This window comes from Oppia nitens, unplaced genomic scaffold (genome assembly GCF_028296485.1).
Source record: "Oppia nitens isolate AA-2021 unplaced genomic scaffold, nextdenovo-longstitch-racon4-pilon3 scaffold2_pilon_pilon_pilon, whole genome shotgun sequence".
In the NCBI taxonomy this organism is placed as follows: domain Eukaryota; kingdom Metazoa; phylum Arthropoda; class Arachnida; order Sarcoptiformes; family Oppiidae; genus Oppia; species Oppia nitens.
In genome coordinates this window covers 1,412,665-1,439,356 of record NW_026533210.1, presented here as the reverse complement: position 1 = coordinate 1,439,356, position 26,692 = coordinate 1,412,665, and the positions used below count along the sequence as shown (strand labels likewise).

General features: G+C 19.6%; 2 protein-coding genes across 2 annotated transcripts; both read left to right on the top strand.

Annotated features, from left to right (window-relative positions):
- The first annotated feature begins 4,222 nt into the window (after positions 1 to 4,222).
- Positions 4,223 to 25,465, top strand: LOC128955231 (oxytocin receptor-like). The gene is made up of 4 exons (XM_054300880.1): positions 4,223 to 5,052; positions 5,563 to 5,732; positions 23,824 to 24,181; positions 25,420 to 25,465. The coding sequence occupies exons 1-4, from the start codon at positions 4,223 to 4,225 to the stop codon at positions 25,463 to 25,465; spliced, it is 1,404 nt and encodes a 467-aa protein (XP_054156855.1).
- LOC128955309 (uncharacterized) lies at positions 25,416 to 26,493 on the top strand. Its single transcript, XM_054300971.1, has 2 exons — positions 25,416 to 25,847; positions 25,966 to 26,493. Exons 1-2 carry the CDS (start codon positions 25,580 to 25,582, stop codon positions 26,178 to 26,180), a joined length of 483 nt encoding a protein of 160 aa, XP_054156946.1. The 5' UTR covers positions 25,416 to 25,579; the 3' UTR covers positions 26,181 to 26,493.
- Positions 26,494 to 26,692: the final 199 nt, after the last annotated feature.

The window sequence follows — 26,692 nt, the reverse complement described above, 5'->3', positions numbered from 1 at the left end:
TATCTATGGACATTGAAATTATTGAGAAACATTTTTTTTATATATATATATATCATATTATATGTTGTTTGCTTATTCATAGACACACAAAATACAGTATAATATGTTATACAGCGATAATATATATAAATTTATATAGTATTATATATAGAAAAAACTTTTTTTTATTTTTTTCAGTCAATAACTAGTGAAATGAAAATAATAATAATATATTATAAGTTATATGTGAATGCATTATCCATACAATGTATGCTATGATAGATAACTTGAAATGTTAGTGTATAAGTGTGTGTGTGTGTGTGTGTGTGTGTGTGTGTGTGTGTGTKTGTATATATATATATATGTGTGTGTGTCTATAAAAAAWTTTTCATGATATTTATTGAAATATTGAGGGTCAGTATTTTATATTTTATTTAAGTTATATAAATATAATTTACAATACTATATACMGCATATATATACTGTATATATTGATAGAAAAGTTATTTATCCTATATATTGTAAAAGTATGTGTTAACAAAAATTGGCTAAACTATTATCAGTTATATATATATTGAATAATATAATACAGAATATTYTGTACGCATGTTTGAGAGTTGACATCAAAAAAATATTCTGTAGTATAGTGTAGWMGTTACAGAATATTCCCGATATTCTCTCACTGTTTCTCTCATATATAGTACATACAGTATATACTAACTATCGGCTGAAAAGTGTATAACAAAACAATTTTTATTATAAATTTATTAAACAATTTATTATAAGTGTGTTTATATATATATATATATATATACATTTTATATATTATTATATTATATAATTTATATGTATATATTATATATATAWAATTTAAAGACATATCTGGTTAAAAGTGATATATATAATATTTTATATATACAGTAAAGTATAAATATGTGTGTGTGTGTGTGTGGGAACAGTTGAAAACTGCCAACACACGGTTCTGGTATATTAAGTTATAAATTTATATTTTAAGTATAAAGTTATTAGAAAGAGAGAGAGAGAGAGAGAGAGAGAGAGAGAGAGAGAAAGAGAGAGAGAAAGAGAGAGACTTTATATTATAGAGAACTGTTAGCTGAAAGACAACTTTCCCTATGAATCTTGCGTTGTGAGTGTGTGTGTGTTTGTCTATATATATATATATATATATATCTTTATATTTTTATATATAAATGAACGTAAACTCATATCTAACTGTTTTATTCACTCCAGTGTTTCCACTCAAATAAGTCCTGTYTCTGTTTGTTTGTATGACTAACTGACTAACTGACTGTCCATTCAAATATACAATCGTATTTGGCTATTGTGTGTGTATGTGTGTGTGTGTGACTATCGTTAATGTGGGTAAGTGAGTGAGTGAGTGAGTGAGTAAGTGAAATAAACAATAATAAAAAAATGTTTTTATATTGAAATTTGATATCAGTTTCACACACATACTCTCTCTCTCTCTCTCTTCATCTACCAAATCATTCAATAATAATCACTCATATTTTCCTAACACATCATCGGTGGTATCGACACAACAAAAAAAAACTTCACAACAAATATTCAATACATTATATATAAACTTTATTTATATATATATATAAGTTATATATTATACTTGTATTAAATATAATAATATGTATCATCCATTCAGTTATTACTGTGAAAACCAATATCTTTATTGTTTTTTATATATATATATGTGTGTATAAAATATAGTAAAAATACTGTTTATATATATATATAAATATAATACATTTTTCGTGTGATTTTTTTGGTTTTTATTTTTGTTTGTTGGACAAGATTTTCTGTATTATTGAATAATACTTATGTGATTTAGTGTTAATTTTTGTTTAAAAAWAATAATACTAATATTTTATTATAAAATAATTGTTTGTTTGTTTTTTGTGTATATTAAAAAGTTTTATTTAATATATCATTAGTTTGTGTGTGTTTATTATAATAAGGAATTATAATAATAATAATAATATAAATAATTGGATTTTCAATTATATTTAACACTGGTTTTACTAAAAGTAAGTGAAAAAATAATTAATTAATTAATAATTTAAAAAATTTGTCACATCAATTAATGAATTAATATATTTATAAATATTTAAGTTATAATTTGTTTCAACTAGCAACTAATTAATATTGAAGATTACTAATTTAGTTAATTATTAACCAAGGTTAATTTATCTATAAATTTTTTTATATGTAAATATTTATTTGGTATAATTTATGTTAAAACAATTTATATGCTAAATACTGTTTTTTTTTGTCTACAATTTATTTAATCAACATACACACACACACACACACATTATAAATTTATTTGAATATATACAGTACTTATATAAATACTGTATATAACATTTTTGACATATATTTAAAATGAAACTATTATTATATTTTGGTGGTGACATAAATTTAATTATTATTTTTAAGACTAATTTTTATTAAATATGATATTATACTTAAACATAAACAAAACAATTCCAGTGAGTATAATATAATATAAATTATATATATATATATACATATATACATATTTAATCACTGTATATACATACACACACACACACATATATATATATATATAATAGTATCTAAAAGAAAAATAAATAAATTTAGTTATTAAAAAAATTAAATTAAAATAAACTTAATATAATTATACATTTTACCCATAGAGATATAAAAATATTTATTTTAAAAAAAACAATATTAAATTTTAGTAATAATTAAATTTTTATCTAGTTAACAAAATTTATTATGACTTTTAAAACAATTTATATACAGATAGTATAGTGTATAATATTTATTTTATAATTATTTATTTATTTTTGCTAAGTAATGTCCAGTTATTTTTTTATTTATTTTATTTTAACTTTTTTAACTTAAATAGTTTCACTGATATTCCCATTTTTAATGTAAGTAAATGTATATATATATAAATAAATATATATAAATTATATAATATAATACATGTTTAATAAGATTTAATATAAAACAAATAATTTTGAAATTACTATCTAAAACATTAATCATGTAATTTTATTTAAGTGCATTTATTTAACTAGATTTTTGTAGTATATATATATATATAATATACGTTATATAATACAGTATATATAAAGTTTATAATTTATTATATAATTTACTTAAAATTATTTTTGAAATGTTTATATATTTTTACAAAAAAGCACTAAATCTTAGTCCATATAATTGCGTTTAAAGACTTTTAAACTTTTAATGCATTTAACGACAAAAACATTATTATTATTTTTTCTGAAACAATAATAATTTTAATTTATGATTTTAAATATATATATATATATAATAGTTATATAAAGTGTATATATATATATAAAAAAATGACATTAAAAACATAAATTGCTGACACATTTTGTTACAAACAATATTGTATATACAGTATATACTGTTTTATTTAAAAATCACATTAAATCTAATTAAGCAAATAAAATGTAAAATAAATTTTCTTATATATAAATATTGTTTCAAAAAAATTTTTGTTTTTAAGAATATAGAATATTCTTTAATAGATAAATGTATGGATAGAATGACTATAACTATTAATATATATATATATATATATATATATATAGCTATTCATAATATTCAATGAAAACACAATTTCTAACAAAAAAATATAAATATTTTTTATTATTATTAAATGCAATTCAAATGTGACAAACAATGTTTTTAATGTATAGATTGTTTTTTTTAAAAAAAACTTATATACAGTATATTTTAGTTATAAGTTAGTTATACAAAAAAGCAATACTTCACATAACATTAATCTCAATTAAATTAACTGTTTTATATATATATATATATATATAAATTATTTGTCTTATTTGATTATTTTAGGTCTAATTTATTTTTTAGTAATATTATAAAAGAAAGAGAGACAGAAAAAAACTGTGAAAGCACTGGTAGATTGGCTGTCTATCCGCACATAAAACAGTTTTCATGAAGATATACCGTATATTATAACTTATAAATAATATTAATTAATCAAAATAATACATTAGATGTTTTTAAAAAAAATTATTACTAATACTACTAATAACAACTACAACAACAACAAAAAAAACTAAATTATATAWCACTTTATAGACACCAACAAAAAAAAACATTTATTACAATTACAATCACTAAGTCTTCAATCACAGTGTTGTGTTGTATGTGTTAAGTGATGTCATCGTCAACAACAACAACTACTACACCAACACCTACTATACCATCAATCTTAGCATATATACCACTGTTGACACCAACACCAACAACAACAACTACATCAACCATCACTAGTCTTACAACTATAGCAGCCATGAATACAACAACACCATCACCAACAACAACAATGACAATACCGACTAACAGCAGTACGGTTAGGGACGAAAATCTGGCACTAATAGAAGTGGCCACTTTGGGTACACTATTTGTACTCATAGTTTTCGGTAACTGTTGTGTACTGTTGGCTCTGGCCCTGAGGCCGATGAAGATGACCCGTATGTACTACTATTTGCTGCATCTGTGCGTTTCGGACTTGATTACCGGCTTTTTCACTGTACTACCGCAGCTGGCCTGGGATATAACCTATCGGTTTAACGGCGGCAATGTACTATGCAAACTGGTCAAATCGATGCAAATATTGGGTCCGTATCTATCGTCCTATGTGCTGGTAGTTACCGCTATCGACCGCTATCAGGCCATTTGTTTTCCGCTGTCCAACTGTAGTTGGACACCACGGCGATCCAAACTGATGATAGCCGGCGCCTGGTTGATATCCATAATATTTTCGCTGCCCCAGGCATTCATATTTTCCTATCAGGAAATACCGTTTACCGGGGCCGGCAGTTCAGGTGTCTACGACTGTTGGGGTACATTCCCGCAGCCGTACGGCGAACGTATATACGTTACCTGGTATGCCATCAGTGTCTTCTTTGTTCCCCTGGTTGTCATCATTTTCACACACTATTATATTTGTCGTGAAATATGGGTTAACGTTTCACTTAAACGTAAGACCGATCGGCACCGGGAGAAACAGTTCAATAATTATCGAAGTAATAGTAATAATAGTAATACCGATAATCATAATATATTAGTCGACAAATCAGTGCAGTCCAGTAGTATTGTACACCACTATCACCGCAATCAATATACCACCGATGATGGCAACACCACCAGCACCAACACCAACAACAATAACAATCATAATGGTTGTCATAAATCATACGCCCGGTGTCGACAGTGTCTGATGCTTACACTAAATCGTGTCTATCGATTGGCCAGTCGTCGTCATCGTCCTCATCATCGTCGTAGGCAATCGTCGGCCGCCGGTTGCGATGGTGTCGACTATGATGGACACGACGACAGCCAGCAATCCATAGCAATCAATAATAGCAGTGAAGATCATGAAGTGGTAGCAAAATGTTTGGCTGCCGATACTACCGGTGCAGCCATCGGTAACAACAAACACTACCGGCACCGATCGTCGCGCAGTTGTGTCCAGTTTACTGACCTAAACTCTACGAGTAGTCCGCGAGTCAATACCGTTAACCGACTGTCCAGAGCCAAGATCAAGACCGTCAAGATTACTGTAGTGGTTATACTATGCTATATAGTATGCTCGTCGCCGTTCATATTTGTCCAGCTCTGGGCCTATTGGGTGCCCAGTGCCCAGCACTCGGCATTTTGGACAGGTATGTGTCGAAAAACATTTTATTAAATTAAATTAAATTAAATATATATATTGTTATTGAATATTATTTTGTTAATATACAGTAATAACAGTAAAATGCTATATTAAAATTCAAATGTGTATTGAAATAAAAAAAACAAAATGCAATGAAATTATTTATTTATTAATTTATTTTGTGGATAAATTAGTGATATTTAATCAAATCAAACACAACAAACAAAAAATTAATTTATTTTATTATATTTTTATTTTAGGCTTATAATTTATTATTATTATAATTAATTAATTATTTTTATGGATAGTGTTTACTGTACTGTTAAATAAAATGAAATTTAATAATTATTACTAAACAAAAAAAAGTCACTTTTAATTAAACCAGTGATTAAAGGCTTATTAAAAAAAAAACTATAAATTAATTTTTCCAAACTTTTAATTGATGGCAAAATTGTTTGAAATATTTGTGGGAAACTTTCCTTTCACTGTGTTTTGTTGTTGTAAATACTATATATAAAATTTAAATAAAATTTTCTTACTATTTTGTTGTAAATTTTCGAGTAAATATCTAGTTTTAAAGTTTAATTAATATATATATATATTATAAGTTACTGATAGTGAGAAAATATTGAGACACCCATTGATATATATATATATATTAAAACACTTTGATTATTAAATCAGTCAAATAATCGGTCATATAATCGATGATACCTTAAAGGCATAAAAGTTTTTTTTAAATAAAATAAAGATAAATATTATACAAGTGATTGACTATCATATACATGTATATACAGTATATCATATGTAGTTGAAAACATCAAAAGAGATAGATATATAAGATATATATATATATATAGTATATACTGTTTATCAATAAATTTAATTTAAAGATTGAATGAAACTGATGGCAAACAAATTTGTTGTATATACTRTATATATATATATATATATACATTGAATGTACGGTACTTTACTTCAAAGTTTTTTTTTGTATCCTATATTATCATTCAATTCAATTGATTTATTTCTCGGGTTTTTTCATTTATCTATTTTTTTATATATACAGTATATTTTCACTTATTTTTCATCTTCAATGATGATCTTCAATGTTGTAAGTGATTGTGCCGTTAAAAACCATTATATTTGACTTTATACTAGTAGTAGTAGTAGTAGTAGTAGTAGTAATAGTGGGATATAGTATCCTTGATATGGCTTATATACTATATATATATATATATATATATATATATATATATATATATATATATATATATATATATATATATATGGGAACACTATTAGATATTGTATGTAATAATGAAGTGCTCAGCACTGGTACGTAAAAATTTCTATATAAGGTTTGCTTAGTTTGTGGAAAAAAATCCTAAAATTTAGTTAAAAGACAAGCAGTTTGCCTACAATTTTGATGACTGGGCTTAGATTTTGTGTGTGTGTGTGTGTGTGTGTGTGTGTGTGTATCTATGAGTGTGTGTGTGTGTTATGTTTTATAGTAATAAAAAACCTCAATATATACTCTATAAAATAAAAATAAAAAGTTATATATCATTTCATTGGGCTTTTCAATGTCAATATATATATGGCATTATACACACATTATATATCGATAAAATTGTACATTAATTTTAAGTATTATTTAGTGATTGAGTGAATGTATGAATGAATAAATAAATGAAAATAATTGACTTTATTTTTAATACATATTATATTATATAATAAAAAATACCTTATATTATATGAAAAGTTTATTTTTCATTTAACTTACTGTCAAAGAGTTATTTGCAGTTTTTTTTGGTTAGTATATACAGTATATATTGTATATAATATATATATAAGAGTCGATGTTTTTTGAAAAAAAAAATTTTATTAACGTAAATAGTATTTACTAAAAATAATTTATTTTTTATTTAAAAAAATATATTTATAGTAAACAATATTATTTTTATCTAAAAACTTAGACATTTACATGAGTTTTATAGTATAGTGTAATAAAAATTAATTTTTTTTTGTTTATATATGTTTAGAAATTTTTTTGTTTTTTTATATATAAATATATATTTTGGAAAATAAAGTAAAAACAATAACAAATGTCACGGGAATTGATATTATATAAGGAAATAAAAATCTTTTTTTTAAAATCTAATATATATTATAGTAAATACTTTATATWTATACAGTATTTACTGTACTTATATTTACTATAAATAAAAAAATAAATTTACAGTTTTTCAATAATGTATTTACAATATAATGTGGTATTTATCAGCAATTAATTATTTTTTTTAATATGTGAACGAGATTTAATTATTATTATTATAGATAATTAAATAAATTATAACGAGTAGATTAGATTATTATTTTGATTATATTTATTAATTAAAAAAAATACATATATATATTCTGTAATATTGTATAATTTGTTTGTTTTGTAAAAAACATAATATTTCGTTGACTAAACTTTTTTTTAAATATTTATACTAAAAAAATTATACAAAAATTAATCATTAAAATAAATATTTAATAAAATTTTCTAAACAAACAAAAAATTTCTGATCTGATATTTTTGATGCCACTATCGCTAACACATTTGACATTACATTAAATTAATCAATCAATCAATAAACTGCAGTATATTTTTTTTATATATTATTTGATAAAAACATTTGTTTTAGGCATAATTACACACTAAGGTATATATATATACAATATATCTGTAAGATAAAAAAACAAACTATTTTCAACAACACATTAAATAACACAAACACTTATATATATACTGTATATATAGTTATATACTTTTTTAGATATATTTGTATAAATGTGTGATAAGTATAACTACAGTAACACAACAGCAAAAAACACACACAATTATAGTGTTAACTCTATATATATATACTATAGCTATGTATTGTCGATGTTGTCTAAGATAGGGTGAGAAAAAAACCTAACGGTGTATAACATTAGTGAATAACTATTATATATATATATATATGTTGGGTAATCAGTCACACGTCGATTGATTCACAACAACAACAACAACAATACCAGTTCAATACCAGTTATATTATATATATATATATATATATCAATAGGTATATATCGGTAGACATATATATATTACTTGAATTAAAAATAAAACCCTCAATACTATTGTCAGGAAAAAGTAAAAAAATAAAAGAGAGTAATGTTTTTTGATTAAAATATTACAACAAAAGAATAATATTTTTTTTCTCATACAGAATATTCTGTACTCTGTTTTCATTTTATTGAGGAATATATAAATATTAAATATATATAAAAAATTTCTTATAAAATAATAATAATAATAATAACTATAACTATTAATATAATAATGGGAAAAAAATACTAGTACTATCAATCAATCAACTAAATAATAATAATAATAATAATATTAAAAAGTGAAATAAATTTTTTTTTTGATAAAACAGTTGATAAAAATGTCAAATAATTTCTTTATATATATGTGTGTAAATGTGATTACATTTTTWAAAAAAAAACTTATAGATAAATCATTGGACATATAAAAAATGATAAATTATTACAATACCTATTATGAATAAGTGTACTATTATTTAGATATATTTTTATAAAAAAATATCTGCATTTAAATATTACCTAGTTTACATTTTCACACACACATACAATTACCTATTATATGTTAAAATTTTTTATGAAAAAAATATATTACAATTTTTGCAGTTAATTAAAAAAACTAAAAATAAATACATAATATAATCTTAATATAAATAGAAATAATAAAATAAATTGTTTTGTTTAAATATTAATTTTTTAGTAAATATTTAATTTTAATTTTTTGTTAAATTAAATAAATAGTTTTTTTAAAAAATATTTATTTTTTTTTTTGGAAAATAATTTAATTTTTTAGATAAATATTTATAACAAAATTAGATTTTATTTGTTAATATTAAATTTTCTATTAAATGTATTATTATTTATGTTTAAAAACTATTTACGCTTAAAACATAAAATTTTCTTTATATTATATATATATATATATATATATATATATATATATTGTAATTTATTATTAATATTTTAACACAATGTTTATTATAGTATAATATTAGTTTTATATAAATATTATGATAGCCTATGATAGATTATACTATAAAAATTATTGTAAAGTTATCCAACAAAAATTGATAAATTGATATCTATTGTCAAAATAAAATAAAAAAAAAGTTTTGATATATTAGAAAATAAAAGTGATTTTTCGCAAACTATTTATTATTATTTTTTGTATGAAAAAAATAGATTAACATAAATAAACAATATATATTCACAATTTAATAATGATAAAATATTTTTTGAAAAAAATAACATATTAAACAAATATATTGAATATAAATATATATATATACTGTATATATATATATATGTATATAGAKATATATATATATATATATATATATGTGTTAAAATAATTTTTTAAAAAAGTATCTAAATCTACTATAAATTATCTATATATTTATAATTAATTCAACTTTAATTTTTTTAAGTAATATAAATAATATATATATTTTTATAGATTTAATTTTAATTAACTTAATATCTTAAATGAGCAATTAAATATAAAACAAATTAAAGCGTGATTACATTAAAAAATAATTGCTAATATATTTTTTAATAATAAAATATATATATATATATATAYWGGTATAATATACACTGTATATAAGTATATACTGTATTATATAACTCAATAAAAATAGTAATTTATTTTTGAAAATAAAAAATTGTTTTTTTATATCAATTTCACTGAAGAAAACAAACTGAGAAAACAAAAAAAAATTGTGTGTTATCTCTAAATGAAATAAATAATAGATATTATATATATATATATATTTAACTACTATTAGTACTTAAATTAAACCTCAAAAAAGGACTCATAGAAAATAACTGGTAAATCCCTTAAATCCAGTACCTATTGCACCGTTAGATTAGGCATTACTTTGTGTGATATGTTTTTTTTTCTTATACAGTATATAAAAATATTTAGTTATATATATACATACAGTATATATATATATATATATATATATTGTATATACTTGTTGTCGCTAATGATTAGACCTAAATGTTCATAAGTTTTATATGATATAAGAAAATATAGATTATATCATACTATATATATAATCTCTAAAAAATATATATTTATATATATATATATATATATATATATATATACTATATTTCACAACAAATTTTTGACACACAAATTATATATATATATATATATATATAAGATCACCAAAAATATTAGTGATTGTGAACAACAATATTTACATTACATAACCAATTTGCTTAATAAGACATACAGTACTTATTATTATTATTATTATTATTATTACTAGTATTAAAAGCCTACATTAATTAATTAATGGTAATAATAATAAATATAATAAAATTGTTTATTATTATTATTATTGTGGAAAAAAACTAAAATAAAATTACTATATTTTATAAATAATATAATACTCTCTATAATACTGTACTATATTTATAATATTTTATAATTTTTTTTTAAATATTATAATTTTAATTCTAAGTTTGATAGTATATATATTTTATATCAATTTATTTATTTTAATACAAAAAAACAACAATCAATTTGTCGTTTAATTTATACAAACAAAAAACATATTGTATATATATATATATATATATATAATACTGTATATATCTATGTAGTACAGTATATACTAAATAGATAAGTTTATATTGATTTTGAAATTAAAAATAAAATTAATATATATATATATAGTCTAAATTATTTTTATWATAATTTATGTTTGTATGTGTTTTTGTGTATCACATTTACAATTATAATAAATTATTTGTCATTAAATACTAACACACAAATACATAAAGATTTTATCTATAATATATTGTTGTTAAATATCGACTATTAGCCAAAAAATTACTTTTAAGATGACATACAAATTRTTATATATATATATATATATATATATATGATATACTGTATATTATATAAAGGCAATGATAATAATTTAATTGTATTTTTACTACTGTTTAGTTGTATATATATATAAACACAATTTTTATGCTATTATTATTATTATTGTATGGTTTATGTCACAYACACACACACACACACACACACACACACACACACACACACACTATCCTCACTGATTTTTTTGTTGTTGATTGTATTACACAATATAATGAATTACTCAATTAGTTTTAATGCTTTAAGTAAATGACATTTATATTTAATATTAATTGTATATTAATGTGTGTGTATATATGTGTTTTGTTGTTGTGTCTATGATTTAGACATAGAAAATTAAAAGATTGCTTAAACAATCAATAGTTTCAATCAATACTAAACAATATATACAATATATATATATATATATATATATATATATATATATATATATATATATATATATATATATATATATATATATATATATATATATATACTAAACATGTTTATTATATAAAAATATATACTGTATTTAATATTAATACATTTCGTTGTATTATCTAATATTGATATATAAATTGATTTATATTATAGATATTGTACAGTATTTTCTATATACTATATATATATATACTGTATATATAGTATGAGATTAATTTATTTTATTAGACGATTGCCTATCAAATCAATGGATAATTCAATTCATTGATAATTTATTATTTAGTTTTTTGACACCATTTATTTTTACATTTGAGACTCTATAGATTATATACTGTATATATAGATATATATATTATTTTTATGTATTAAAACGACGTCTATTTTTAAACTATATAATAAAAATAAGTACAACACATAACAAACATATGATATTTTAAGTGATAATTTAAATAAATCAATAGCAATACAATAGTAATAATATCATATATATATATATATATATATATATATATATATATATATATATATATATATATATATATATATATATATATACAATAGTCTAAAAATAAATATATATATTTAATATAAATTTTAAGAAATAAAATGTATTTTATTTGATTTTTTTTGTTGTTTGAAAACTATTCATTGCTTATATTTTTTTTTGAGAGAGAGAGAGAGAAAGTTCACAATGAGATTATTACCAATTTATTATTATTATTATTACTGTATTATTAGTATCAATATTAGTATAATACAAATTTTCATATAGACATGTATAAGCTATTATGATATTTTATTGGATGGGATAAAAATACTGGCTATTATGGCTATTTTAGATTTAATTTTATTACCCCATCAGTAGCACACAAAAAATGGGTACATAAATAGCATTTAGCACTTTTTGTGTGTGTATTATAGCCTATAATAATAATAATAATCTAATAAATATAAATTTTAGTTAAACATTATTATTGTATATTTATTATGTTATATATATATATATATAGAGTATACTATATATATAAAGTATAATGTTGCTAAATATTACTCTATAATAGTTTATACTGTATATATATAATTATTGTTACATTGTTATGAAATTAGTTTATAATTACTGTATAGATAGATAGGTAGGAAAAAACAATTTTTGTTGGGATTATATGGATTTTATTGTGCAATATATRTATATATCAAATTATATACAGAATATATATATTATATAATAACATGTATTACTTAATATCATATATATTTATACTGATATTATATATATATATATACTATATAATGTATATATATAYACAAAAATATATATAATTTATTTAATATATAATATAATATATTTAACAATATTAATACATATGAATAATATAGATATATTAAACAAAAAATTCTTTCAAATAAAAAACAATAACCTATTGATAAATAATTAATAATAAAAACATGTTATTTAATATCCAGAATATTATACAATATAGATGTCTATTATTATTATTATTATATARAAAATGTATATTTTCTATAGTTAAACAAAAAAWATTAAAAGTGTTATTATTATTGATTATTACAACTTAATTATATACATTTATAAATTTTTTTTTCAATAAAAATATTTTTTTTGCTATCATTGTATACTGATATTAAATTGCACGCAATGTCTAAAAAATGTTTATAAATTATTATAAAGATTTTATTAGATAATAATAATTCAACAAAAATAAAATAATAATTTTCTATTTATGTATTATTGAAATAATTCAATTAATATTTTTAGCAAATATATATATATAAAAATTTGCACAAATTATATATATTTTTATTTTTTTAAATTGTACTGGCAAATTATTATAATTATTTATTTAAATAATATTATGTAAGTGTGTGTGTGTATGTATGTTTTAAATAAAAATATTTTRAATACAATACAATATCATTAATATAATTATATATATAAATATATTTATAGCAACTATAGTAATTCAATAGATAAATAAATTGCATAAAATAAATAGCTTTATTTTATAATTATAAAATTTCGCAATTTATGTTTCAAAAAAAATAATTTAATGACAAACAAAAAATTAATATTTGAAATTAAATATTATCAAAAAATATAAATAATTTATTATTATTATTAAAAATAATTTTATTTGCTAAATATTTTCATATTATTTTAATAAATTTTAAATATTAAGTAATTTATTTATTAGTTACACATATTTAAAGCCGTTAATTACAGTCTATAATAAGCTAATRATTTACATTATTTGTCAATAATTAGTATTAGTTTTTTTTAAATATTAGTCACAAATTTTTGTTTTTCATAATACAATACAAAATAAATTTATTCAAAAAACGGCTTTTAATATAATTGCTATTTTCATAAACTAGTTTTTAATACAATAATCCGATTATGTATTAAACAAAAAACAGCTAAAAAAAAGATTTATTTAATTATTATTTAACATATATAACACACAAATAAACATTGAAAATCCAATTATTAATTTTTTTTAAAGAAAACATAAAATTAGCTAAACAAGTGGTTTTTATCAATAATTATGTAAATTTTTAAATAAAAAAAAATTTTATATTAAAAAATATGTTTGTTTTAATATATAGAATATTATTATTAATAATCTCTATTAGTATTTTATATTAAATTTTGTTTTATATAAATAAAAATAAAATAGATAAAAAAAAATTTCAAAATTTTATATTATATATAAAAATCAATAGTAAACTTTTAAAAATACAGATTAAACAATCAAGTATTAAATTTTATATTATTTTTTTTTGAAAAAAAGAAAATATAATTTATCTAGTTTATTTTTTTTATATTTCAATTATATTTGTTTGTTTGTTAATATTATAAATTGATTTTTAGGAAATTTTATTCTGATAACAATTTTATGTCAAAATTAAATATTAATATAATTAATCATAACAATTGATTATCAGAAAAAAATAAATAAAATAAAATAAATAAATTGTTACTTATCATTGGTATACACATTTAATAAAAACAATTTATCATCTTAAATCCACCAATATATTATTATTATTATTATTAAATACTATTTTTTAAATTAATATTTATAACTATTTTTTCTAGCAATTTTCATAGAAACTTTCTCAAAAAATATTTTTCTTAATAATTATTGTTTATTTAGTCAATGCTTTAAAAAAATAATAATAATAAAACTATTAAAATACTAAATTAATAATTTTTTATATGATACTATTTTTATACATTTATACATGTACATAGATTATATTAATAATATTGTAATAATAATAATAGAGTAGTTATTATTATATTAAGGATATCTAATTTTAGTAAATCAACAAAAAAATTGTTGTATAATATATTGATATAATGTAATATTTATATATATATTGTACAGTACTATATATATATATAATAARTCTATTGAAAAAAATTAATATTACATAAAAATTTTCATATGTAAATATATATATATATATATATCATATATATATTATATTAATCAAAATGCTATTTTCATTCAATATTATACTATATATATATATATATATAATCATTGTTTTCATGTTTGATAGTTTTATTAATAATATTAATAATAATTTAACTCTATAAATAGTTTATGATTGATATWTATATATATATWTTTTTGATTTAGTAAATTGATTTGATTTTATTATTATTATTGAACAATCACTAAACATATAATTTATATATATATATAAATTTATATACATACTTTAGTATTGTATATATATTGTATATAATATATAATATTAGTAAAAACATAACAAACAATTGCTTTCAAACTAATTGAAATATCTAATTGCAAAAAACTAGATAAAATTTTTTGTTTTGTTTTGTTTAATCTAATAAATTTTTGATACATAGAAAACTTATATTATTGTTAGCTTTTATTTGTGATGATATATGTGTTTCTAACGTGTGTTCAATAAATTCAACAAATAAGTAGTACAGTATATATATATTTTTAAATTATTTATTAATATTTTTTTTAATAATTTAGACGAAAATCTAATCTACAATATATATATAATTAGATTTAATTTAGTTAATTATCAGTAAATGTATATATATTTAGTATATATAACATATTATATCATTAATAAGTACATTATATATATATAAAGTATAAGTTTTATAATTTATTTTTTATTTATTAACAAATTAGTAAATAACATTTGAAAATTAGATAATAAGTTTTTTTTATTAGTAATTATTAAGTTTAATATTTTAAATTATTAATCAAAAAATTTATCAATTTATAAAACTATTAAAAATTTATTATTAACAAAAAAAATATTTATTATATAATAATATTAAATTATTCTTTTATTAATAGTTAAAAAAAACTAATTAAAAATTTTAAATAATTTTCTAAACTATAATTTTATTTTTATATGTTATAATGTTATTTGATTAGTACTCTATTTATAATAATTATAAGTAAATAATATTAGATAAAATAATTATAATAATAAAATAAATATTATATGTACAGTATATATAATGTATTACATATTTTTTGCAAATTTATTTTTATTTAACTTAAAATGTGTAATAATAAGTATGAAATAAGTTATTATTCAAAACTATGAGTACTACTATACAGTACTATATAACTGATTATACAATTGTTATAATAATTTTATATTCAATATATAAGTTATGGCAAAGTGTTGTTAGAAACCATTTACGTCAATGAAATATATCGACAAAACAAATCCTCTTTTACTCTCTCTCTCTCTCTCTCTCTCTCTCTCTCTCTCTCTATATATATATATATATATATATATATATATATATATATATATATATATATATATCACTCACTCACTGATGAAAAGGTCGATAAAATCTTTCAAATAACTGTTTATTTAATTTATCAAAATTTTATGTAAATATATTTTTACCTTCACTATTACTACAAGTATATGGTTATATATAAAATACTTTAAAACAAATGTATATATTATTTATTATTTTGATTAAAATATATTGCTTATTACTAAACTTAATATAAAAGTAACATATAAAACGATTTTTAAAATAAATTTAAATTTAAACAATAAAATCTATACTTAATATATTACAATTTACACACAATATTTGAATTTATTTTATTTTTGACTTACAATTAAATATTTTTCATTTTTCAATTTCTGTTAAATAAAACATAATATATTAGTAATAAAATTATTACCAATACTTAATTTATTAGATATATATATATTGTATTTATTAATTTAACTCATTATTAACATATATATTAAAATAAATACATTTTTAATAAAAAAAAATTGTTTTTTGACTTTCAAAAATCTAATACATTGAAATAAAAAAATTAAATATATTAATTAAATTAATTGATTTTTAATATGAAATTTAACAATTATATAAAATTTTTATGAAGGCGCTTAAGTAATCAATTCAAATGATGATAAAATTGTTGTTAACTAACAATTATTATATTGTATTTTAGATTTTTTTTTAAAAATAACATATTATTTATTAAATATATGTTTATATAATTTACAATTAAACGGATATAATTTCACTTTAAATGTTTATTTATTTTTTTTCTGTTGTGTGTGTGTGTGTGTAGCAATTTTTTTGCGAATTTTGAAATTGTTCGGTTAGAGGACTACTAATAATGTATTGAAAGGTTGCATTAAAATTTTGATATTTCTTCGGGAACATGGACAAAATGGCTGCCAAAGTAAAAAAAAATTTAAGAAATTTTTTTAAAGTATAGATTTGAATAAAGCATCAAAAACAAGCATAAAAATATGCATTAAAATTTTGATATCTCTTCGGGATCATAAAGAAAATGGCGGCCAAAGTAACAAAAATTAGGTAAAAATTTTAACGTTTAGAATTGTAAAGAGCATCAAAAATATGATATAATATTTCAGCATATATTTTAAAATGGCGGCAAAAGTATAAAAAAATTTTAGAATTTTTTTTAATTATAGATTTGAATAAAGAATCAAAAACAAAAATAAAAAAATATTTTATTAAGAATAAGTATAAGCGGCAAAAGTTTATAAATGATTATTTATAATTTCATTTGATATAATATTTTGTCAAACCGAGTTATAATAAATTTATTTTGTTATACCTAGTCAATTGATACATATATAGTTGAATTTATTTTGTTATATTATGACTATAGTTGAATTTATTTTGTTATACCTAGTCAATTGATACCCTACATGACTATAGTTGTTTATTTTGTCATATCGTTGATACTACATGACAATATTTATATAATGTATATTTGACCAGTTTGCATTGTTATTCAAGCATTCTTAACTGGTTTATTTTTGTTGTTGTTATTTCGGAAACAAATTAGTATAAATAAAAATATTTTAATCAACAACAAAAAATTAATGCAAATTATTAACTAATTAGTTGAWACAATATTTTATATATATATATATATATATATATATATATATTATAAACGATATTAAAAACGATTGTATATATATATATATATATGTATATATTTAACATAAAAATTGGTTATTTTGACACAACACATAAAGGATGTTTTTTYCCCTAAAAATAAGCTAACATTAATCCTCCCACTCATTTTTTTGGGCAATATAACAGCAAATAACATATATTTAATTATATTAGATCCCTTACTCCCCCACTACCACCCCATAGACTACATGCTTTTATSGATGACACTCTAAATTTGTATATTTTATCTAATATTCCCTAATATTTACACTTTTTTTTGTTGTTGTTATTATTTTTTCTCCCTATATATACATATTGTGTGTGATTTATAATATATTAAATATATAATAAATAAAAAACTAACATTTGATCGATCGATCAGTGTCTGGCATATATTGTATATACAATTGGATCGGATGTTTGTGTATGTGTGCTATAAAAATGTGATAAAAGTCTATATATATATATATAAAGAAATACCTGAGCAGCTAATACATGAGCTGATAATGTATGYATRTGTATCTATGTATGTATATATGTATGTGATATATATATATATATATATATATATATGTCTATGTGTGTGTATATATATATGTCTATGTGTGTGTATGTATGTGTGTATGTATGTGTGTGTATATGTGTRTGTATGTGTGTGTATGTGTGTGTAAAATATTTGTGTGTGTATTATGTGTGTGTATGTGTGTGTAATAAAATTATATATATATATATATTTAAACACTGAATGGKCTCTCTTAACGTATCTTTAAATACATATTTTTTATAGTAATAGTTTAAAAACAGTTATGTTTRCTATTATATTATATTTAGTCTTATGTTATAAATTTTATATACATTTATTAAGAAATTTGTTTAAATATTTAATTATTAAATTGTTTTTTTACTAACAAGTGTTACTAACAATTAATTGTAATTAAATTCTACTGTATATACAGTACATAAGTATACATAAGTGTTATAAAAATTACTTAAGTTATATTTTTATTATTATTATTATATATAAATAAAGATATAAAATGATTTTGATTACAATCAATTTGTTTTATAAATAATTTTTTTTATGTTTTATTTATATAATTTGTTTACACTATGATAAACATTAAAGTGTTTGTTTTATTATAATTAATACAACAATTATAGGTATAAGATATTTAACAAAATAATAACAAAATAAAATAAACTAATAATAATAATAATAACATTTACTTTCTAGCAAAGTGCTTATCTATCTATTTATCAATCTAACTGTCCTTTTCACCTAACATGTCTCGACACACACACATACACATACATACACAAACAAACACATACACACACATACATACACACAGATACACATACACACAAACACATACATATACACACACATACACACATACACACATACACACATACACACACACACATACACACACACACACATACACACACACACATACACACATACACACATACACACACACACATACACACATACACACATACACACACACACATACACACATACACACATACACACACACATACACACATACACACACATACACACATACACACACACACACATACACACATACACACATACACACATACACACACACACATACACACATACACACACATACACACATACACACACACACATACACACATACACACACACACATACACACACACACATACACACATACACACACATACACACATACACACACACACATACACACATACACACACACACATACACACATACATACACACACATACACACACACAYACATACACACACATACATACACACACATACATACACACACAYACACACACACACACACACACAKTATATATATATATATATATAACAAAAAAAATCTAATGTCTTTTACATTACTAGACTCAAGTAGTGTGTCCTCTCATGTGATAATTGTATTGAATTTTGTTTTTTATATCTATTTTTTTATTTGTTTATCTGTCTATCTATCTATCTATCTATCTGTTAGTATGTATTGTAACAACAAAAAAGTTGTTTACTTATAAATGATATGTCATTTGTGTCGCATTTAAGACAATCTATTGTTGTTTTTTTACTTAACAAAAAAATAAAATAAAATAAATTATTGTTATCATCACTACTACCACTACTACTACTATGATATAACTACTTAAACAAGTAGCAGTAKTASTACTACTACTCTAATAATGCTAATATTTATTAAGTGAAATAATARTAATAATAATAATAGTATAAAAAATCTAAAATAATTGTTAGTCTCTACCTATTGATTGGTTAAAGCATTTTATTTTATTTTTTGTCTTATTTTTGTTGATAATTAATTGATATTTGATTTTATTTAGTTGAAATGTTTCGCAACAATAAATTTATTGATAATCCTATTAAATTCAGTGACAAAAATATTTACTCTATATATATATATATATWTATTTATAATAAATATGAATATAATTGTTTTTAATAATAATAATAACCATAAATATATTGTATATAAAAATAGATGAGTCACTTAAACTATCATGGTAATATATTATAATATACAGTGATTATTAAGCAAAAWWTATATTTTATAAACTCATTTAACTGTCTGTATAGTTATAAATAAATTATTTTTTTAAAATATATATTACTATTAATTTTTTTTAGTAAAATTATATATTATTTGTATTATTTTGTATTATATATTAATTATATTATATTTTATGTTATAATAATTATTATTATGATTAAACTATTTACAAATTGCTTTAATTGGTATTTTGAATTTTTCTAATAATTAAAATAATAAATATTATAAATTATATTATAAATTATTAAATACAATAACAATATAATATAATTAGTTTACTATTCACATTGTTTAGTAATAATTTTTAATAATTTTCTATTATTATTATAATAATACAGTATAATATATCATATAGTAAATATATTATAATTTATAAACAATATTATTATTATTATTATTATTATTATTTTATAAAGTGTTTACTACTATTAAAAGTATTTGATTTTAAATTTAAGTAATTTAAGTAAAAAAAAATTAGTCTAGACTAGGATATAGACAATGATTATCTTAGTTTTTTTTATCAAACAAAAAATATATAACATATTATTATTAGTATAATAATAATAATAATAATAATRATGTTTTTTTTTTTGGTAAACAAGGAAATTGTTAAATTTTATACAGAATTTAATATATATATATATTAATAAAAGTGATTTTTTTCAATCATTTTTTAAATTATTAATTTCAAAGTCAATAGTTTTTTTTTATAAAACAAACAAACAATATCAGTAATAAAACTATTTTTTTTTTAAATAAATAAATAAAATTTTCACATTTATATCATTTGTAACATTTAGGATAAATTGTAATTAAAAAAAAGATATAAATATATATAAAAAATTGTTGACAGATTATTTTTTTTTTGAAAATTAATTATATTAAATATTAAATAATAAAATTTTAGATTTTAATTTAAAATCTAGTTTATAAATTAAACTTGAATAAATATTGATATAGAAAAAAATTAATTTAAATTTAAAAAAAACAAATTTTGATTTCTACAGTATATATATATATTATTTAATTTAAAAAATTATATATATAACAAAAGTACAGTATAATTATATTAATACTGTATATTGTATATACTTTATATATTTTAATAAACTTAATATTATAATTTTGAATTTAAATATTTCCTTAAAAATAGTTAATTAAATGACTGTTTTTTGTTTGTTTGTTATTAATTTTTTTTTCACTAATATTGAATGTGTTGACAAAAATTAAATTTGAATTTAATTAAAACTTTCCAATAATGTTTTGTATATTTAATTAAACCATTATATATAAAATTATATATATATATATATATATATATATATATATATATATATATATATATATATATATATATATATATATATATATATATGTTATATTTTTAATACAGTATATACTATAAATATATAAATATACACTTAAATAAGTCATGGAAAATTGTTTGTTAAAAATTAGTATATATTTTAAATGAAAAAAATAACTATATTTTTCCAAATGAGAAATTTTTTTATTTATTTATTCAATCATATAAAATGATTTATTATTAATATATATATAAATTTGCTCAAAAAATAATAGTAAACTGATTTTAATATTGCATTTTTATTTTATTATATATATATATATATTAAACTATAATATAATCGGTATATATATATAGTACTAATATTACTATTAATACTTTAGCTATACTACAGTACAGTATTACTTAATAATAACTATATAGATATAAAAACTTTATATACCGTATATTTTAATTTATATAACCTAATATGGAAATTATGTTATAATGTTTATATTATATAAAATATTTCTAAATAAATTATATATATATATATATATATTATAATATAAAGTGATGATTTGCCATAAACTTATGATAAGTCGGGGTATTTAATGTATAGATCTCTCTCTCTCTCTCTCTCTCTCTCTCTCTCTCTCTCTCTCTCTCTCTCTCTCTCTCTCTCTCTCTCTCTCTCTCTCTCTCTTTCACACAATCACTCACTCACTTAACTATGTCTTTGTCTACCAATTTTGTGACACCAGATGTGACATACAAACCATTTTGTTGAAGAAAAATACAATATATATACAGTATATATAATTAAAAATATTGAGAAAAAAAAGTTATTTTAAATAATATTACCAAATATTGATATATATATATATAGTTATATACTACTATTAATATAATATAAAATCTAAACAAAAATAAAATATAATATAAATTTTATATACCAGTATTAATAATAATAATATTTGACAAATAGATATTTTTTTAAATATAAAAAATATTTTAAAAATAAAAATTTTTTTAAATTTTATTACCAATAAGATATCAATTTTGATATTTTAAAAGCTACAAAATTAACTAATTAAATTTAATTAATAATTACTATTATTGAAACATAATTACTAATATATTTTGATACCCTATCCTCCTAAAAAAAATAAATAWAAAAATATTTAATTTAAATTATTTTTTTAATACATAATTTTAATTTAATTTTTTTAATATTTATTTTTTTAGGTCCAATACTAACAATACTGATGCTATTGTCATCGTTAAACAGTTTTGTTAATCCATTTATCTATTTGCTATTCAATCAAAATTTGGGTAAATCATTGCTAAACTATTGTTGTCGTATAAAATTTACGGACGATTTTATCATCAATAAGACTAATGCATCCGAAATGAACAGCTATTATGTAAATAATGATAGACAGGACAGTAGTGGTGGTGGTGTTGGCGGTGGAGGACATCACCAGTTGGTTGAACAGCAAACTGTTGTCACCTCTAATGGTAAACCAACTGTCCATTTATTAGCGCATCATAATAATAATAATCATCATAACCTAAATGGACAAACAATTGGTGCTAATCGACGGCATATTATTAATAATAATACTAATAATAATAATAGACATAATAAACAACATACAAATGATGATAATATAGTTAATATTTAATGTAATTAATATATAATTTATTAAATATGTTAATAATAATAATAATAATCAAGATAAATTAAAAAATTATGTTATATAATATATATATATAACTATAAATTTTTATTTATCTATAAAATTTAAATGTCGTTTATTGTTAGTATTGATTAATACCTGTAAATATAAAAAATACATTTTATCAATAGTTTTTAATTATTATATTTTTTTTTTTTAATATGAAACCATATTTTCAAATGTAATTGTTTGTAAATCCGATTATTATTATCATTATTATTAATACCTATAATAATAAAAAATTATTTATTTATAATAATGTCGTTTTTGTTTAAAAATAAAAATTTATTAATTTAATTGTCAAAAAGTGTAACTACTTTTTTTAAAATAATAATAATAATATTGAATTTTTTTTAAACATTTGTCACATTTATTACAAACCATTTATATATATATATATTACAATAAAATTAGTAAATAATTTATACTGTATTAATCATAGTATAGTTTTTTTTATAGATCATTAATAAATGTTTAGTAGATTTATTCAAAATAATAATAATAATAATAATGTATAATAAAATTTTGTTAATTTATTAATGAGTAAAATAACTGATTGATTCAATTATTTTAAATAAATTTATTATTGACTCCCAACCAATGTTTTAACTGCTTTTTAAATTTTATACTCATATATTAATACAGTGTATTAATATAATGTATATTTATTTATATTAAAGTTTAAAAATTATACTAGTTAATATTTAATAGATTATTTATTCAGTGTCAATTTGTTTATTAAACTATTAAAAATAAATAAATATTAATATATATATATTTTTCAACTTTACTATAATTTTATATTAATACTGTATTTAATTTATATTTTCTAACTTTATTATTATTAGTATAGTAAACGATACGATACTAAAGTACACATAAATAATATATGAAAATAATAATAATAATACTAATATAATACATAAGTTTATACTATTATGATACAGTATTAACATATAGTAGTCAATATATATATATATATATATATATTAGTATCATATTTATAAAAATATATATTAATTTTTTAAATAAAAAATTTCCTAAACTTTAACAAAAAATCATTTGAAAATAGTTTAAACAAACTTTTTTTGGGTATAAATAGGACAACAATTTCAAAGATCGACATCAGTGTGTGTTTTGACCAGTAGTTAAGCGATTAGACAAAAAAAAACATATATTTTATTATTTATATTTTAATTATTATTTTAATTATTTTTTTTATATATTATTTGTGTGTTTTAATCGCTAAAACAACAACAACAATGTCTTTCTTGGCAACAAAAATGGTTAAATTTGTGATACTGTTGGCAGCARTGATGGCACTGTCACTGATGGCCGTCACCGAGTCGTCACCGACTGGCCCTTCCTCGACAACAATCACTTCCTCCTCCTCCTCCACCACAAAGTCGGTGTCGGCAACGATCGGCCGGACAGAGGTCACACTGAAACAGGCCATCAGAATAATTGAAAAACGGCGACTCAAGGAATGTGTGGCCCGTACTATATGCCAACTGAGCTGCGATGCCAATGGTAAGTACCGACCGATTTTGGGAGACTACCGGTTCCTCATCGGCTTAAACCAATGTCTCTCTCTCTATATATATATATATATATATATATATATATGTATATCTATATATTTATATAGCACTGGGCGATAAAGGACAGGCCGTCTATCATACATTGCAACAGTTCGAGTCGGACACATTGCCCCAACTGGCCTACTATAAGACGGCTCGCGATAATGGACAGACATTAGACAAATCCGAGTGTAACGAGTGCTCCGACACACTGTACCCAAACTGTAAGACATCTACCGACACACTGTTACGACTGGCCAATGCTCTGACAATTAAGGCTTAAAAATTTAGAGTAGTAGTATGTAATCGACATGTATATGTACGGCTCATACCTACCTAACAAACATACCTATCAATCTCCAGTCATTTTCAAATCAGTTTTTCTTTGAATTGTTAAACATTTTTTTAAATAGTTTTTTCCCCCATAAATCTACTTTCAATTATATCAATTAAGGCTCTATTTTATATCCAATTTATTATTTTATTTTTTTTAAAAATAATGACATAAATATTCATACAATATGTACTATATGTATAACCAACAAAAAAAACATGTATATAACTATTTAAAAATCTATTAATAAAATCAAACGTTCCTAAAAGGGAACGGTATGTAAATGTATTTCTATGTATTGTCTATCCATTGAATGGCCACATCCTTACGCTGCGAAAACCGACGATTCATTTCCTTAAGCCATTCGCTTAACAACGATTCGCTCAAATCGGATCTGATCTGCAGATCCCGGAGCCGATTGCCTAACGTTTCCGTCAGTTTGCGTAGTTGTCTTGACTCCT